We start from the raw sequence: 19,597 nt of genomic DNA, 5'->3' as shown, positions 1-19,597 counted from the left end.
AGGCAAGACATGGAAACAACCTAAATGTCCATTGACAGATGAATGGATTAAGAAGATGTGGTAAATATACACAATGGAATACTACTTAGCCTTAAAAAAAGAACAAAATAATGCCATGTGCAGCAACATGGATGGAACTAGAGATTCTCACACTAAGTGAAGTAAGTCAGAAAGAGAAGGATAAATACCATGTGATGTCACTTATATGTGGAATCTAAAATATGGCACAGATGAACCTATCTACAGAACAGAAATAGACTCACAGACATGGAAAACAGACTAGTAATTGCCAAGGGGAGGGGTAGTGGGATGGACTGGGAGTTTGGGGTTAGTAGATGCAAACTATTATGTTTAGAATGGATAAGCAATGAGGTCCTACTGTATAGCATGGGAACTATATCCAGTCGCTCGTGATGGAACATGATGGAAGATACGAGAAAAATAATGTATATATGTGTATTAACTGGGTCACTTTGCTGTACAGCAAAAATTGACAGAACATTGTAAATCAACTATAATAAAAACTTTTTTTGGATTTCCCATCATGGCTCAGCTGAAACGAATCTGACTAGGAACCATGAGGTTGCAGGTTTGATCCCTGCCCTTGCTCAGTGGGTTAAGGATCCCAAGTGGCAGTGAGCTGTGGTGTAGGTCACAGACACAGCTTGGACCTGGCGTTGCTGTGGCTGTGGTGTAGGTTGGCAGCTGTAGCTCCAACTTGATCCTTAGCCTAGGAACTTCCATATGCTGTGGGTACAGCCCTAAAAAGCAAAAAACAAACAAACAAACAAACAAAAAAAACACGTTCTCTATGTGTCTGAATAGCTGGCTACTAAAATGGAACTATTGCCACTTCACCTGGGGTCCTGAGACCACAGGTACCAACCACCTCCACATTTTCAAGGGAATGTTCATGCCTATCAGTGGCCTTTCCAAGGCCACTTGGAAAAGTTGGTAAGTATCCCTTTCCAGGACAGAATGGAAGAGTATATCCAACTCAAAGTTGAAAAATTTCAATGGCATAAACCTAGCAGGCTCTCTGCTCTGATGGGGAAGTGAGGGGTGCTATATGGGGTTGGCCCCTGTTTACAGATCATTTTCCTTCTATCTGAAGAACTCTTTTTAGTATTTTTCTAGAGCAGATCTGCTGGTAGCAAGGCCTCTCAGTTTTTGAATAGAAATATTTATTTCAGATTCATTTTTAAAGGATATTTTTGTGGATATAGAATTTTAGAGCTCCTTTTTTCTTTCTCTCTTGCTCTTTTTTTTTTTTTTGCTTTTGAGGGCAGCACCCACGGTTCTCAGACTACGGGTCAAATCAGAGCTGTAGCCGCCTGCCTACACCACAGCCACAGCAACATCAGATCTGAGCTGCATCTGCGACCTACACCACAGCTCATGGCAACGCTGGATCCTTAACCCACTGAGTGAGGCCAGGGATTGAACCTGTCTCCTCAAGGATGCTGATCAGATTCGTTTCTGCTGAGCCATGATGGGAACTCCTAGAGTTCCTTTTCTTACAGTAGTTTAAAAATGTTATTCAAGTTTTAGAATTACTTTTCTGTGCCTCCCTTTTATCTCACATCTTGGCCCCTCCAGTCCTAACTGGCTCGGCACCCCCGCTGTCCAATTTCTTATCTCCAGCTCCAGAGACTGCCACCTTTCTGCCTCGTAGCCATGGCCCTCTGTCCAAATGCTCTTAACCAGAATCAGCAAGTTTCCTGAAGGGAAAAGTGGTTCACAGAGGGTCAGCTTACCTTGTGTTTTCCTTCTTCTAAGATTGTGGCCCATCAAATGCTTGTCAACTTGGCAGCTCTTCAGCAAAGAGATTTTCAGTATTTTATTCAGGTTTTCTAGTTGTTCTCAACATGAACACAACTCTGCCTCAAGCAGAAAAATAATTATTTTCTCAGAATTCCTCTCCCAGAAAAAAAAATTCTCAGCAAAGAGTGATTTTTTTTTTTTTTTTTTTAGGGCCGCTCCCATGGCATATGGAGGTTCCCAGGCTAGAGGTCAAATTGGAGTTACAGCTGCCGGCCTACACCACAGCCACAGCAACGCCAGATCTGAGCTGTGTCTGCAACCTACACCAGAGCTCACAGAAACACCGGATCCTTAACCCACTGAGCGAGGCCAGGGATCGAACCCTCAACCTCATGGTTCCTAGTCAGATTCGTTTTAGCTGAGCCACGACGGGAACTCCAGCAAAGAGTGATTTTATACAGGGGATTTGATGACACAAATTATACAACCTTCTTGGGAGACTCATGAAACTAAAAGGAGAAAAGTTGCTTGTATCGGTTGGCTATTTTTATAATAATGGTCCATAACAAACAATCTCAACATCTCAGTATTGTACTGAAATGAGCATTTATTTCTCACACATCCGTGGGTCAGCTGAGTGAGGGCTGATCTAGGGTAGGCAACTCACTGTTAAGCTGTGGGTCTGGTCAGTCTCAGGTTCTCACCCAGGCCTCTTCCATGTTTGTTCTCTCTTGAGCACCAGCTAAAGAGGCAGGAGCTGTTCAGGGAAAGCTCTTCTCCTGGGGAAGGCAGAAGGACAAACACAGTTCTACCCTCTGCTTGTGTTGTGTTACCTAATATCCCACTGGCAGAGGTAAGGGGCCAAGTTCAAAACCAAGGGGCAGGGAGGTAAACTACACCTTTTTGTGAGAGGAGCTACAAAGCACCATGGCAACGGACGTAACTACAGGGAGGGGTTAAGAATAGGAGTGATAATTCAGTGCACCATATTGATGTTCCCTGGAAATGGGAAACTCCAGGGCAGACCCTGAGGAGGAGACCTCTCTGCCACGTAGCTGCTGCTGGGTCTCAAAGCCTCTGCTGCCTCTTTAGTATCCCATAGTGAAGATTGGCTGGAATTTGTACAAATTACTCCAAGAACCTCATGCATCCTGCATAAATATTGAAGAAAGGAAAAGATGATTTTTTTTTAACCTTCTTTCTGCTTTCTAGTCTCACCTGAGTGCCTCCCATTCAACAAACTCAACTTGGAACCCTGTTCTAAGGGTGTCTGGGAAATATAATTTCCAGACTTCCACCTTCATGAAATGTAATTAAGACCTTTGAAGGGGATAGGGATGGTGCTGTGTGTCAACCCACACTCTGGGGCAAACCAGAGTCACAGACAGGAACCTGTACGACAAGGAGGCTGTTGGAGAACATGCATGAGTACTCCTGTTCATAACTGGCCATGTTTGAACCTCTCCTCTCTTTAGGTGGCCTCCTTCCTGGACCCCTCCCTGTGCCAGTGTGGATGATCAGAAATCCCTGTTAGCAAGTTGGGAGAGGAGGAGTGCAAGCACAAAATGGAGAAATAGGAAAATAGTGCCCTGTGCCCTTTGCTGCTGCAGCCTGCTATAGGCATGAGCCCAGGTCAGGGCAGGAGTGAAGGGGAGGCTATAAAGTTTAAATTTGGAAGTTTGGAAGTTTGGGCCACTACTTGAGATTGGACATTTCAAATGCTGACACAATCTGTTTTTGCAACTAGAAGCAACAGGAAAAATTTATTGTTATATAAGAGTGATCAAAAAAGTCATAGGACTTGCCCTAGATTTTATCCAAAGGGAGAAGCTACCTGCCAAGCAGGTTTGAATGGGTCATGAGAAAAAAAAAGGATGAAATAGTTTGCTGATAACATTCTATAAGACTGGCTCTTTCAACATAGTGAACATATTTCTTAATTGAATTTAGTTTGCCCTTATGAAGACAGATTGGAATATCTGCCTATTATGTTTTATCCTCCTAATTTTAAAGTATGGAATTATTTGCTCAGATCACTCTTCCCCTCTCTACTGCAAGAGGTATGCTTCTCAGCGTGGAATTGACAAGGTAGGAAGAAAGCAACTGGCTCTGAGGAACTGTACCAGGTCTTTGTTCATCAGCTCATTAAGTTGCACAGCGGTCCAGGAGGAACTTCCCCACACTTAGAAGTGAGGAAAGAGCGCACCAAGCAGGAGCTGACATTTCTTGGGCCCCAGAGCTTAGGAAGTGATGAAGCTAGAATCTGAATCAGATTCCAGATGTCTAAAAATTGTATCATTACCACATATTGCCAGAGAGACCTCAAAAAAGAGATGCCACATTGTGCCCTCACGTTCCCCACAGCCTGGGTTCCCTTAAAGGACCTTTAAGAGCCTCTTAGACAGAGCTGCTTCTATTTGTGCACATTTAGTTGCTGGTGAGGCTACACATTTCTCCGCATTTCCTCTCTTTCTCCTTCCTTTCCTTCATTCTTTCCTCTCTCCTTTCCTTTACTCCTTCTGTGTAAAGTCTCTCTTCATCTCCACTGATGAAGTATAATTGAGCAAGTAGTCAGGTTTGATTTCTATCCGCCCTTTGTTTTTGATAACATGCTTTTCCAGTTTACTGATTGACAAATCCGATTAAGACAGACCTGCAGGGAATAATGGGGGGTGTGGAGCAGCCCTGCTACAGACCAGATGGCGGCCTGGAGCTGAGGGTCTCCTGGTCAGGAGGTCCTTGAGAATATGATTGACAGGTCAGGCCGGCTCCGGGCCACAAGCTTTTGGAGGGACTGCGAGTCCAGAGCAGGTGGCTGGAGCAGAGTGCCACCGGGTGTCCTCACACCCACATGGGACTGATGTGGAGCTACTGAAACCAGAAATAAAAGCGCCAGCCTTTCTCAATGTGTCTCTAGCGCCCTCTACTGTTTAGCATCTTACTCACTGCCAAAGAGAGGCCTTCTGTCTGCAAAGTAGGTATTGAAGGACAAATTTGGAGCTGCAAGGAAGTTGACAAATGGTAAACATGACTTTCCAGAGTCTTCCCTTGTGCCTGCTCCTAAACACTACTCACTCCTCCTCCCACAAAAATAGCCTCTAACCTGATTTTTTTTTTTTGTCTTTTTTGCTGTTGTTGTTGCTATTTCTTGGGCCGATCCCGCGGCATATGGAGGTTCCCAGGCTAGGGGTCGAATCGGAGCTGTAGCCACCGGCCTACGCCAGAGCCACAGCAACGCGGGATCCGAGCCGCGTCTGCAACCTACACCACAGCTCACGGCAACGCCGGATCGTTAACCCACTGAGCAAGGGCAGGGACCGAACCCGCAACCTCATGGTTCCTAGTCGGATTCGTTAACCACTGCGCCACGACAGAAACTCCTCTAACCTGATTTTTATGCCAGTCTCTTCTTTGCTTTTACCACATAACTATGCAGACTTAAACGGCATAGGTTTTTTTGGTTTTGTTTTATGTAGGCAATCAGAAAGCAAGCATTCTTTTGTTTGGCTTCCTTCATTTCACATTATGTTTTGAGATACATCATACATTTTGGGGAGCATAAAACTAGAAATGGAGCTGCTGGGTCACAGGGTTTACGTATCTTCCAATTTAGTAGATAAAGCCAAACTGATCTCCAAAGTCAATATACCAATTTACATCCTTACAGCTGTGCATGAGAGTTCCCATTGCTCTCTGTCCTTGTCAGCACTTGACATTATCTTTTTATCTTAGCCATTTTTAAAATATGTAAACATATCTTGTTATGGATTTAACTTGTACTTCTCTGATGCTAATGAATTTGAACAATGTTTTATACATTAGTCAATCCCCCTTTGTGAAGTGCCTGTTCATGGATCTTACTCATTTTTCCACTGGCTTATTTATGAGTTTCTTATTGACTTGTAGGAATTTCTTTTGATTAAATATATTGCAAATGTTTTCTCTTATTCTGTTTTTTTTTTAATTACTAACATTTTTGGTAGATTTCCTCCCATTTTATGGTTTCTTTTGATAAACAGAAGGTTTAAATTTTAATGTAGTCAAATGAAGCAATCTTTTATATTAGTGTTTCGTATTCTGTTTTTAAGTCTTTCCATTTCTTGAGATCATGAAGAATTTCTTCTATACTATTTTCAAGAGGCTTTATTACCTTGCCTTTCACATTTAGATATAGAATCTACTTGAAATAGATGTTTGCGTAAGTTGTAAGATTAGGTTCAAGTCTCTTTCCTTTTTACGTGAGGATATCCAGGTATCCCAGCACCATTTACCAAAAAGACTAAACTTCCCCCCACTGGTCTGCTGTACCACCTAGGTCATAAATCAAGCATCTGTATATGTTTGGGTCTGTTTCTGGGCTCCTTCTGTTGCATTGGTGAATTTGCCTATCTTTATATTCATACCACCATGTCTTAATTACTGACTCGTAATGTCAGTATCTGCTTGAGTAAGTCCTCAATCTGGTTCTTCTTTTTTAAGACTGTCTTGGTTCTTTGGACACTTTGCATTCCCTTATAAATTTTAGGATCAACTTACTAAGTCCCTCCCCCCTCCCAACAAGGAAGCCTGTTGTGATTTTCATTGGGATTACATTTAGTTTATAAGTCAGTTCAGGAGAGGGCTGACATCTTTAAAAAAACATATGTTCCCTTTGTGGCGCAGTGGAAATGAATCTGACTAGGAACAATTAGGTTGCGTGTTTGATCCCTGGCCTTGCTCAGTGGGTTAAGGATCTGGCATTGCCGCGAGCTGTGGTATAGGTAACAGAAGTGGCTCAGATCCTGTGTTGCTGTGGCTGTGGTGTACCCCAGCAGCTGTACCTCCAACTAGACCCCTAGCCTGGGAATCTTCATATGCCACGGGTGTGGCCCTAAAAAAGCAAAATTAATAAATAAATAACAAAGTCCTCAAATCCTTGGAAATGGTATATACTTCCATTTAACTTAGCATCTCTCTAATTTCTCTAAATAACGTTTTATAGTAGTAGGTGGAGAGGTTTTGTACATCTTTCATTAAGTTTTTCCTTAGATACTTTATTCTCTTATACTATTGTGGATAAAATTGTTTTGAAATTTTATATCTTCAAACTCTGCTAGTCCTAAATAAAACTAGCTTTCCGTATTGACCTTGTATCCAGCAATCATGCTAAACTCACTAATTCTAATAATTTATCTCTAAATTCTTTTGAATTTTCAATACATACAATCTTAGTTTTATATCTAAGTTCCAATCCTTATTTTTTTTAAATTTCAATGGTTTGCTTTATTACTCTGGCTAGAGACACTAGAAATGTTTTGGGTGTAAGTGATGACAACATTCTTGTCTGATTACTGTTCTCAAATTTTTCCATATTTCATTGTTCAGTGAAATGTTTACTATAGGAGTTCCTCAGTAGGTAAAGAACCTGACTAGTATCAATGAGGATGCAGGTTAGATCCCTGGCCTTTCTGAGTGGGTTAAGGATCTGGCATTTCCACAAGATGCAGTATAGGTCACGGATGCAGTGTGGCTGTGGTAAGGGTTGGAAGCTATAGCTCTGATTCGATCCCTAGCCTGTGAACTTTTCATATGCCACAGGTGCGGCCCTAAACATAAGAAAAAAAGTGTTTACTATAATTGTTAGTTTTTAGGATGAACATTGTTAAAATCCATTGGTCATTCTCCTGTGATTTAATGTATGTCTTTACAAAAATGAAGTATTTTACATACTGTTTCCTAATATGATTTTTCACTTAATATACTGTAAACACCAAATGTTTTTTTTGTTCATTGTTTTGCTTACCTTATTTTTTAAATTTTAACTAAAAATTCCCCCATTGGAGTTCCCGTCATGGCTCAGTGGTTAAGGAACCTGACTAGTATCCATGAGGATGTAGGTTCGAGCCTTGGCCTCGCTCAGTTGGTTAAGGATCCAGCATTGCCATGAGCTGTGGCGTAAGTCACAGAGGCGGCTTGGATCTCTCGATGCTGTGGCTGTGGTGTAGGTTGTTGGCTACAGCTTCAACTACAGATTCAACCCCTAGCCTGGGAACCTCCATATGCTGTGGGCGTGGCCCTAAAAAGACAAAAAAAAAAAAAAACTCACCAATTTACAGCATATAGTTCACATTCTTTTTTATTCTTCTCAATTAATATTTATTTATTTATTTATTTAGGCTGTGCCCATGGCATGTGGAAGTTCCTGGGCCAAGGATCAAACATGTGCCACAACAGCAACTTGTGCTGCTGAAGTAACAATGCTGGATCCTTAACCAACTAAGCTACTAGGAAACTCCATCAATTATTTTTTGAATCAATTGATTAACTTCTTTATGCCATCCTTCAAGGACTTTGGTCACTAATGAATCAACTCTGCATATCAAATCTTCTCAACCAGCAGGAGCATATATAATGTTTTGTTGATTCCTATTTCCTTTTATTTCCCTTGTAGTTTTTAAATCCTTTCCTTTGGGTAAATAAAGCTTTTAATGTTTTTGGTTTATCTTTAAGCCTGATTATTTTTATTATATTTAGAACTATTATTGGCATGTTATAATATGTTATATTACTACATTTTAAATTTATATATTTGTTATGTTTAATTCATGTTATATGTAACTAATGTATTACCAATATATTGTTGGTTGATTTCTTGGGATTATTTTTCTGGGTATATATTTTCTAGGTATATATATGCTTTTATCTGGAACATGTTTATGATCAGTAAAAAAGACAAAACTCAATAAACTAAATGTGCAAATTACGTAAGCAGACATTTCACAAGTGAAGATGTACAGAGGGCAGTTAAGTACATGAAAAGATACTCAACATCATTAGTCATCAGGGAAATGCAAACTATAACCATAAAATACCACCTTACAACCAGGAGAATAGCTAAAATGAAAATGATTGGCACCCCCAGATGTTGGTAAGGATGTAGAAGTGGAATCCTCATACCTGTCTTCTGAGTATGTAAAACTGTACAACCTTGGAGCACTGTTTGACAGTTTCTTATAAGGTTATATATTTATCTATCCTAAACCAACAATTTCAATAGGCATTTACTCCCTACACAGCTTCAAAATGAAAACATACATCAAGAACAAGACTTATAAAAAGATGTTTAAAGCAGCTATTCAAACACTGGATTCAAAAACTGGAAATGACTTTCAATAGGAAAATCAATAATGTAAGATACTCATAAAATTGGCATATTACTTGGCAATATAAAGAATGAATTACTGAGTCACATAAAAATTTGGATGAATCTCAAAAACGTGTGAAAAAGCAAATCACAGAGAAAGATAAATTGCATGATTTCATTTATGTGAAGTTCAAGAACAGATAAAACTAATCTATGGTGATAGAAATCAGAACAGTGGTTTCCTATTGCGAGTGGGGAAATGTCTAGAGGTGGAGATGAGAAATTTTTAGAGTGACAGAAATGTTCTAAATATTGGTATTGGTTACATGAATGTTCTAAATATTGGTATTGGTTACATATATTTTTTCTATATTTGGGAAGCAACTTTTTTTTTTCCAGGGCCACACCCGCGGCAATATGGAGGTTCCCAAGCTAGTGATTGAATGGGAGCTACAGCCGCCAGCCTACACCACAACAACCCCAAATCCAAGCCACGTCTGCGACCTACACCACAGCTCACGGCAATGCTGGATGCTTAACCCACTGAGCGAGGCCAGAGATCGAACCCACAACCTCATGGTTTCTAGTCAGATTAATTTCTGGAACTCCGGAAGTGATCTTTTTAACATAAGGAATTTGTAATCTTTAGAAGTTAGGAAAAATTTTCCAGTAATTTCATCAAGTAAAAATAAAGGAGAGGAGCTCCCTTCATGGCTCAGCGGTTAACGAACTTAAGATCCATGAAGATGCAGGTTCGATTCCTGGCCTCACTCAGTGGGTTAAGAATCCTGTGTTGCCATGAGCTGTGGTGTAGGTTGCAGATGTGGCTCGGATCTGGCATTGTTGTGGCTGTGGTTGAGTCTGGTGGCTGCGGCTCCGATTCAACCCCTAGCCTGGGAACATCCATATGCTGCAGGTGCAGCCCTAAAAAGCAAATAAATAAATAAATAAATAAAGGAGAAAGTAAAAGCAGGATTTCCCACTCAGAGGAATCACTAAACTGTTTGATAAGATCCTTCTAGATAGTAGTAGATCACTGTGTTGCATGAATTAAAGTGTACTATACACATATGCAAAAGGACAATTCCTTCACTTGTCTAGTCTGATTATGCAATTTTTTTTTTTCACTTTTTAGGGTCGTGTCCTGGCCTATGCCATAGCCACATCCATGCCAGATCTGGGCCACGCCTGCGACCTACACCACAGCTTATGGCAACACCAGATCCTTAACCCACTGAGCAAGGCCAGGGATCAAAACCAAATCCTTATGGGTCCCAGTTGGAGTTCATTAACCAGTGAGCCACAACGGGAACTCCCTGATTATACAGACAATTTGCTGACCTGCTACCCTGTGCTTATTTGAGTATAGACTGAAGTGAATCAGAGGGATGCCAGGATGAAGAGAGGAGGTGCCATCTGGAACAAGTTGTGGGTGGTAGACATCAGGTAGAAGCTTAAATTGTCATATACTGTATAAGAAGACTTTGTTGGAAACTACAGCCCCTTCTCTACAAAAAAAAAAAAAAAGGAACTTTCGTGAGTGTGCACTCTCATACACCATTTTTGAATATTGTTTTGGGGAGAATCGCAAACCTCCTGAGGTTCACTTTTAGGGAAGCCAAGGTAAAAACAAAAAATGCCTGAATTAAAGAAAACAATTTTTGAGTTCCCATTGTGGCTCAGTGGTAAAGAACCTGACTAGTGTCCAGGAGGATGCAGGTTTGATCCCTGGCCTCTCTCAGTGGGTTAGGGATTCAGCTTTGCTGAAACCTGTGGTGTAGGTCACAGACAAAGCTTGGATCCTGCATGGCTGTGACTGTGGTGTAGGCTATCAGCTGCAGCTCCCTAGCCTGGGAACTTCCATATGCTGCACATGTGGCCCTAAAAAGCAAAAAAAAAAAAAAGAAAGAAGAAAGAAAGGAAATAATTTCAATGTCCCAAAAGAATTTTTTAAAAACACATCTAGCAAAATATAATTATTCAGTTTATCATGAATTTAGTTATGTTTAAGCAATATGATTAATCTAGTAATACTTGACATCCTTCAAACTTCCATGTTAAGTACCCCTCCCTATTTCCTTATTGGTGACTATCATTTTCTGTGAGATTCAGCTACCATCATATGAGGGAACTAACTGCTAAGTGTCTGCTGATAAGTAAATTCAGCGAAGCACTCAAGACCTAGAAATAAGCTAACACCATGACTCTCTGTCTCCTCATAACGAGTTGAAATATGACCATGTTTCCCACATTTTCAAACCTTTCAACTAAAAGACATGCTTGTCTGGAACTTGTCTAAATGTAGGCTTCCGTGAACTAACCCATGGTCATGAATAATCAAGGAGATCATGTCATGTCTCTAGTTTATTAAAGCAGGAATAAGGAAAGCTCTTAAGAGTCTGTAAACATAGCAGAAAAGCAATTCCCGAGTAAATGCCTCAGGTCTGATCCCAGTTCTTAGGATGGTGCCTGGAATGGAGCAGGGACTAAATGGAGTGAGCCTTTGATTCCTAATGTACTGCTATGTGTTGCTCTCATTGCTAGATCTTTTGTCTAGAATCCAGAAAGGGAAAGACTAAAACAAACAAACAAAATACCTTGCAGAATTTTCTTAGGGAAAAGAAAGTTTTAATAAATATATGTAGCACAATTCTCTTTATAAAATATTCTTATTTAAAAACCCTGAGAAAAAGCCCTGGTAATTCACTTTGAAAGACACCATTTCAGTGCTTTTCCATGAAATGACTGCAGTTTCTTCATCTGGCCTCAGAGAGGGGCATGGGACTTGTGCTTCACATCGTTGGGATAAAAATCCAGGAGGGAGAAGTCCTGTTGCAGCGGGTAGCTGTTTTCATCCAACACAAAGAGGCTCTGCACCTTCAGGACACGAAGAGCCCCGCTGACTGCCAGCAAGGAGTAGAGCAGGTCTGCAGCGACCATGCCATAGGTGACGTCAGAGGGAGGGGCTGAGAAGAGGAAAGGAGCACAGCTCTTAGTATCCCTTCCAGGCGGATGGAAACTGCTCACACTGAAGGATTTGTTGTTTCCTTTGGTTTCGCACGTCCCAAACCCACTGTAAATGTCTCTTTCTAGCCCTACTTTTTCTAGTCACAAGTTACTCTAGAATGATGACATGTAATTCCTCCTGATCATGGAGAGCAGGCACAGAAAATGCAATGTTCAGACTGATGGCATTTCCTATTATAGCACAGATACTGGTGGCTTAGAACAATAGAGGGAAGAACTGAGATTAATATTTTCCTAAATTAAGTCTGAAAAAAAGGAGCTGTCCATATCAGAAAAGTACTTTTATTTTTATCTAGTCTATAGCTCTTATCACAGTTATACACATATAGTTACTGTTTATATAAAAGAACACTGAATCCATTACTTAATGAATATCAAATCTTGATAATAAAAACCACTAAAATTATAGATAAGTATGTCATTATATTGTGCATTTGTCCTATTTGTCCATCCTGTCATATTTTTAGGACATCAAATCATTTAGCAGGTTGCTCAATTCTAGACCAACAAGACACTATTAACTATGCTCAACCATACTGGTTCCCTGACCAACACCACCAGCCTTTCTTGGATTAGGTCTACAGACTCCTAGAGGGCCAATGATATATTTCTGGAGGTGTGAGGATTCTCTATAATATGTAAAATGTTTGTATTTTCACTTTGATAAACCAGAAAAGATCAAGGTTAATGATAACCTGAATAATCTGATGACGTGTTATAATTAACTTTATTGAAGTATAGCTGATTTACAACGTTGTGTTCATTTCTGCTGTACATATACGTATATATTCTTTTTCATATTCTTTCCCATTATGATTTATCTCAGGATATTGAATATATTTCCCTGAGCTAGACAGTAGGACCTTGTTGTTTATCCTTTCCATGTGTAACAGTTCACATTTACTAACCCCAAACTCCCAGGCCATCCCTCCTCCATACTTTGGTAACCACAAGTATGTTCTCTACATCTGTGGGTCTGTTTCTGTCTTGTAGATAGGTTCATTTGTGTCATATCTTAGATTCCATATATAAGTGATATGTGGAATCATATCACATACGGTATTTGTCTTCCTCTTTCTGACTTACTTCACTTAGTATGATAATCTCTGGGATGGACTGGGAGTCTGGGGTTAACATGCAAACGATTACATTTGGAGTGGATAAGCAATGAGATCCTGCTGTAGAGCACAGGGAACTATATCTAGTCACTTATGATGGAACATGATGGAGGATAATGTAAGAGTGCATATATATGTGTGACTGGGTCACTTTGCTATATAGTAGAAATTGACAGAACACTGTAAACCAACTATAACAGGAAAAATAAGAACCATTTTAAAAAAGTGTGATAATCTCTTATTTCATACATGTTGCTGCAAATGGCATTACTTTGTTCTTTTTTAAGGCTGAGTAGTACTCCACTGTATATACGTACCACATCTTCTTAAATCCTTCATCTGTCAATGGACATTTAGGCTGGCTCCATGTATTGCTTATTGTCAACAGTGCTGCTATGAACATAGGGGTGAATCTATCTTTTTGAATTATAGTTTTGTCCAGATATGTGTCCAGGAGTGGAATTGCAGGGTCACATGGTAATTCTATTTTTAGTTTTTTGAGGAATCTCTACACTGTTTCCACAGCGGATGCGCCAAGTTACATTCTTAGCAACAACGTAGGAATGTTTCCTTTTCTCCATACTTTTTCCACCATTTCTTACTTGTAGACTTCTTCTTTCTATCTTCCCTTTTTTTTCTTTTCTTTTTAGGGCCGCACCTCTGGCATATGAAGTTCCAAGGATGGGGCTGAATCAGAGCTGCAGCTGCTGGCCTATGCCACAGTCATAGCAATGCCAGATCCAAGCCACATCTGCAGCCTATGCCCTCAGCTTGGGGTGATGCCAGATCCTTAACCCACTGAGTGATGCCAGGGATCTAACCCTCATAGACACTATGTTGGGTTCTTAACCCTCTGAGCCACAATGGGAACTCCTGTTGTTTGCAGACTTTTTGTGATGGCCATTCTGAACTGTATAAATGAAGAGGTACCTCACTGTAGTGTTAATTTGCATTTCTCCAATAATCAACAATATTGAGCATCTTTTCATGTGCCTATTGGCCACCTGTATGTCTTCTTTGGAGAAGTGTATGTTTAGGTCTTCTGCCCATTTTTTGAATGGGTTGTTTGTTTTTTTGTTGTTAAGTTGTATGTGCTATTTGTGCATTTGTGAAAGAAAGCCCTTGTCCATCACATTGTTTGCAAACATTTTCTCCCATCCCATGGGTTATCTTTTTTTTACGGTTTCCTTTGCTGTGTAAAAGCTTGTAAATTTAATTAGGTCTCATTTGTTTATTTTCGTTTTTATTTCTATTGCCTTGGGAGACTGACCTAAGAAAGCAATGATACAATTTATGTCAGAGAATGTTTTGCCTATGTTCTCTTCTATGAGTTTTATGGTGTCATGTCTTATGTTTAAGTCTTTAAGCCATTTTGAGTTCATTTATGTGCATGGTGTCAGGGTGTGTTGTAACTTCACCGAACTGATTTACATGCAGCTGTCTGACTTTTCCGGCACCACTTGCTGAAGTGACTCTTTTTCCTATTTAGTATCCTTGCCTCTTTTGTCACAGATTAATTGACTGTAAGTCTGTGAGTTTACTTCTGGGCTCTCTATTCTGTTCTATTGATCTGTATGACTGTTTCTGTGCCAATACCACACTGTTTTGACTTCTGTAGCTTTGTAGTATAGTCAAATCAACATTTAATAACTGATGCCCATATTTTATGTTATGGTTACAATTAAATTAATGCTGAAAAGTATGACTTTTTTTTTTTGTCTTTTCGCCATTTTCTTGGGCGCTCCCACAGCATATGGAGGTTCCCAGGCTAGGGGTCTAATCGGAGCTGTAGCCATCAGCCTACACCAGAGCCACAGCAATGGGGGATCCAAGCCACGTCTGCGACCTACAGCACAGCTCACGGCAACGCCAGATCCTTAACCCACTGAGCAAGGTCAGGGATTGAACCCACAACCCCATGGTTCCCAGTCGGATTCGTTAACCACTGAGCCACGACGAGAACTCTGACTAATTTTTTAATTGCCTCAGGAATGGGCAAAACACAGATGTATACTGGATATGAGAATGATGCTTCTCTGAGAAATAAAGACTAATTGACCTTGTGCAAAAAATGAAAAGACAAGACTAAACGTAACAAAGAACACTGAGAAAAGACATGAAAACTGTGAAAAGAATTAAAATTAATAAAGAAAGTAAATTTAGGAGTTCCCGTCATGGTGCACTGAAAACGAATCCGACGAGGAATCATGAGGTTGTGGGTTCGATCCCTGGCCTTGCTCAGTGGGTTGGAGATCCGGCATTGCCATGAGCTGTGACGTAGGTAGCAGATGCAACTCAGATCTGCCATTGCTGTGGCTCTGGCATGGGCTGGCGGCAACAGCTCTAATTGGACCCCTAGCCTGGGAACCTCCATATGCTGCAGGAGTGGCCCTCAAAAGACAAAAAAGAAAGAAAAGCAAAAGAAAGTGAATTTGAAAAAGAGATTTCCAATTATGATGTAGAAAACTGGAAGAGTGTGGCTCCTACCCTAATAATTATTTTATTTTATTTTATTTTATTTTATTTTATTTATTTATTTTTTTGTCTTTTTGCCTTTTCTTGGGCCGCTCCCGTGGCATATGGAGGTTCCCAGGCTAGGGGTCTAATCGGAGCTGTAGCCGCCGGCCTACGCCAGAGCCACAGCAACGAAGGATCCGAGCCGCGTCTGCAACCTACACCACAGCTCACGGCAACGCCGGATCGTTAACCCACTGAGCAAGGGCAGGGATCGAACCCGCAACCTCATGCTTCCTAGTCAGATTCGTTAACCACTGCGCCACGACAGGAACTCCTAATAATTATTTTAAAAAGCTGAATAGGAGTTCCCACCATGGTTCAGTGGAAGTGAATCTGACTAGCATCCATGAGGACACAGGTTCGATTCCTGGCCTCGCTCAGTGGGTTAAGGATTGCCATGAGCTGTGGTATAGGTCACAGACGTGGCTCGGATCCCAAGTTGCTCTGGCTGTGGCATAGACCAGCAGCTATAGCTCCGATTTGACCCCCAGCCTAGGAACTTCCATATGCCATGGGTGTGGCACTAAAAAGACAAAAAAAAAAAAAAAGAAAGAAAGAAATTAAAAGAAAAAGCAGAGTAAACTACAGTGTTACAATCTTCTTGAACCTGTACGTGAGCCAAGGTTGTGGAGCTTCCAAGAAGACTGCAGTGTAAGATGAGATAGAACAGGAACATGGGCTTACCTGGGACAGAGCTCAGAAAGAAGACAGTCCACCAAACAAACAAGCAAGAATGAAGAAAGTGCTTAAAGTTTCAATGAAGTGCTAAAAGACAAGCAAGCCACAGACAAGGGAGAGAGTACCAGGTTCTCACAAGGCTGGATGAAGGACAAGACATCAGAGAAAGTTTCCAGCTATGGTGAAGGCCTGGGTAAAGGAAGCTGTCACCAGGAAAAGCACAAAACACCACTCAGGACAGTTCCCTAAAGGAACAAAAGCCTTAAGCTGCTGGAGGAAGACTGAAGTCCTACTGCCCCAGGATACAGATGAGTACCTGCTGAAGACAGAGGAAAGATAAGAGGAAAATCACTCTATCCCTGAGTGAGGGGCAGAAAACCATGCTAATCGATCAAGACCATTAGTGGTGCCCTGCTGCTGGGAGAGGGGCAGGACCACACAAACATCCACTAAAGACACTATGGCAGGAGGGACACTGAGAATGAAACCAAGCAGAACCCCGTGAGGCTCCTGGGCACAAGCCTTTCTGTGTCCCCCATTTATTTTCTTTCTTCCTATTTATTGTTTTTTGGAGAATAAGCTTCAGCCTCCATGACCTTCCCTGAGCTCCAAATAGCAGGTTTGAACAACTGCTAATCAGGGAAGGAGGAGGATGCAGAGACAAGGGAGAGTATAGCCTTAGGGCAGGGTCCTGGTTCCTCTTCAAGGAATATACATAGCAATATATTTGAGTTCTTCTGCAGAACTAAAACCCCCAACAAATGAAAACCAGAGAGGAGGACCACCAGAACCAGTCCTGGGGTCACTAAACACCCATTGTGAAGAAGAATGAAAGCTTGCACCTACCCTAATCCTTATCTGTGGCCCTATTTTCTACTTTCAAACTATAAAACCACTTCCTATTCTCCCCTAAAGGAGGGCAAGGTCTTTAGGGCATTAGCCTGCTGTGGCCTCCTTTAGCTGGCAAAGCAATACAACTATTTTTTTCTCCTTCACCCCAAACTCTGTGTTTCTATTTGGAACCAGTAGACAGAGGCCAGGTTTTGGTAACAAGAAATCTAAGACCCAGACACAGGGCCTGTGTGAGACTAAGGCTGGACCAGAAACAAAGAGAATCACTCTTGCCCTCCCTTTAGGCTGGGATGCACCAAATAACAACCAACAGAGCCTTTATAACCTGGGAAGGTACAAGACCATGGAGAGAAACTCTGAGGCCCAGGTGCAGAGTGAAGGGTTAAAGGTGATGGAAGAGCAGGAATATTGGGAACTCTCTAGAAAACCACTCCCCACCATAAGCACTGATAATGCTAAATTGCCAGATAATACCAGCAATTTGAAGCCTGTGGTGGCCTGAAGGTAACCATAGCAATAAAACACTCAAATCCAACTCCTGGTCTAACAAGATTAACTCCACTCTACCATACACCACCCTACCCCACCCTGCCCAGTAAAGGTCTAGGAAAACAGACATTCCCATTTCAGGTACAAATACCGTTTACCTCAGTTTGTATTGATCTATGGGCCATGTTCAGCATTCAAGCAAAAATTAAAGCCAGAAAAAGTAATCCACTATTAAGAGCCAGAACAATCAATTGAACCAGATTAATTTATCTGCTTAGAGAATCTAAAAGTAATGAGGAAATGATAGAGTTTGATCATGTGACAAATGGGACAAATGGGTTATCTTCACTTTGTTGCTAGTCACTGACTGTACCTAGCATCAGAGCTGAAGATCCTGCAAATCCACTCCACTGACACTGGACAATCTTTGTGTGTGTTTGTGTGTGTGTGTGTGTGTGTGTGTGTGTGTGTGTGTGTGTGTGTATACATATATATATATGTATGTATATGTGTTAGTACATATAGAGAGAGAGTGTTACACATTCATTTACTTAACTATTATAAAACTAAGGTCCTAGTGTTTTTGCTTACCAATTAAAAATTTAGAGTAAGAAGATATTAGGCATCTACATCTCTCCATATTCTGAGACAAGTGTAGAGAAATTCTTACATTCCAACTTACATAGTCTTGTGTTTCACTCAAGCTAAATTATCTTTCTGCTTATATGCTGGAAGAAAAAAATGTTAATTTACAGTATAGTGTTCCTTCTGTTCTAATACACCATCTACACTCCTTATATAAATGGTTTCACCAAGAACAACCTCTTTATGGCTTGTTGATATCTTACCTATTACTCTGTTGAGCCAGTCAGGAGGAATGTTAAGAAGAATCTTCTCTATCAGCTTTGATCCTATGTGGATGCAAACCTTAGATAGTCCATCAACTATGGTCATTAGAGCTGGCCTACAAAAGAGTAAACAGCATATGACCTTCAAAGATTTTCAATTCAAGAAATGCTTAAATGCAATACAATTTCAAAAATCACTGAGTTTTTATGCAGTGTAATTTTAATCCCTGGAGTTCCCAGTGGCTCAGCAGAAATGACTCTGACCAGTATCCATGAGGACATAGGTTGAATCCCTGGCCTCACTCAGTGGGTTAAGGATTCAGTGTTGCCACGGGCTGTGGTGTAAGTCACAGACGCAGCTCGCATCTCTCGATGCTGTGGCTGTGGCGTAGGCCAGAAGCTACAGCTCCAATTCGACCCCTAGCCTGGGAACCTCCATATGCTGTTGGTGTGGTCCTGAAAAGACAAAAAAAATTTTAATCCCTAAAGCAACTCTAGGATATCCTAAAACATCCTAGAAATAAAAGAGGAGCTTTTTAAAAGAGAGTTTCAAGTGATAAATCAATAAATTTTATTTATTCCATATTCATTTACAATTTTTAGGTACTAATATAAGAAAACATTATTTTACATTGTTGTGTAAATTATTTTTATAAAACAATAAAGGTGAAAATCATATACATCAAAATCACAGTATCAACTTATTTTTTTCCCCACTGCATTCTTATCAAAAACAAACTGTTTTGGAGTTCCCCTTGTAGCTCAGTGGTAATGAATCCAACTAGTATCCATGAGGACTCAGATTCAATCCCTGGCCTTGCTAAGTGGGTTAAGGATCTGGTGGTGCCATGAGCTGTGGTGTAGGTCGCAGACTCGGCTCGGATCCCATGTTGCTGTGGCTGTGGAGTAGGCCGGCAACTGCAGCTCCAATTAGAACACTAGCCCGGGAACTTCCACATGCCACACACAGGAAAAAAAAATATTACAGTGAGGTACACGTCACACCAGCCAGAATGTCCATCATTAGTAAGTCTACACATAGGAGCTTCCCTTGCAGTTCAGTGGGTTAAGAACCCAACTAGTATCCATGAGGATGTGGGTTCCATCCCCAGCCTTGCTCAGTGGGTTAAGGATCTGGCACTGCCGAAACTGCAATACATTGCTGATGTGGCTTGGATCTA

The 19,597-nt window shown here is 40.9% G+C and overlaps 1 protein-coding gene across 6 annotated transcripts in view; it reads right to left on the bottom strand.

The window, feature by feature from the left end:
• Positions 1 to 2,383: 2,383 nt before the first annotated feature.
• The window catches only part of SHLD2 (shieldin complex subunit 2), a 118,910-nt gene continuing 101,696 nt past the window's right edge, over positions 2,384 to 19,597 (bottom strand). For 4 of the 6 annotated variants that reach the window (XM_047761145.1, XM_047761146.1, XM_047761148.1 and 1 more), the window contains 2 exons: positions 18,417 to 18,532; positions 11,509 to 11,853 (listed from right to left, as the gene is read on the bottom strand). In XM_047761145.1, coding sequence (XP_047617101.1) covers positions 11,654 to 11,853; positions 18,417 to 18,532 — 316 coding nt within the window. In that variant the 3' untranslated portion in view covers positions 11,509 to 11,653. Of the gene's footprint in view, positions 2,544 to 11,508; positions 11,854 to 18,416; positions 18,533 to 19,597 lie in introns of those variants that run through there. The other 2 variants (XM_047761149.1, XM_047761150.1) reach the window with 2 other exon arrangements.

This window comes from Phacochoerus africanus, chromosome 15 (assembly GCF_016906955.1).
Source record: "Phacochoerus africanus isolate WHEZ1 chromosome 15, ROS_Pafr_v1, whole genome shotgun sequence".
Classification (NCBI taxonomy): domain Eukaryota; kingdom Metazoa; phylum Chordata; class Mammalia; order Artiodactyla; family Suidae; genus Phacochoerus; species Phacochoerus africanus.
The sequence above is the reverse complement of the archived record's forward strand: the minus strand, read 5'-3'. Positions and strand labels throughout refer to the sequence as shown.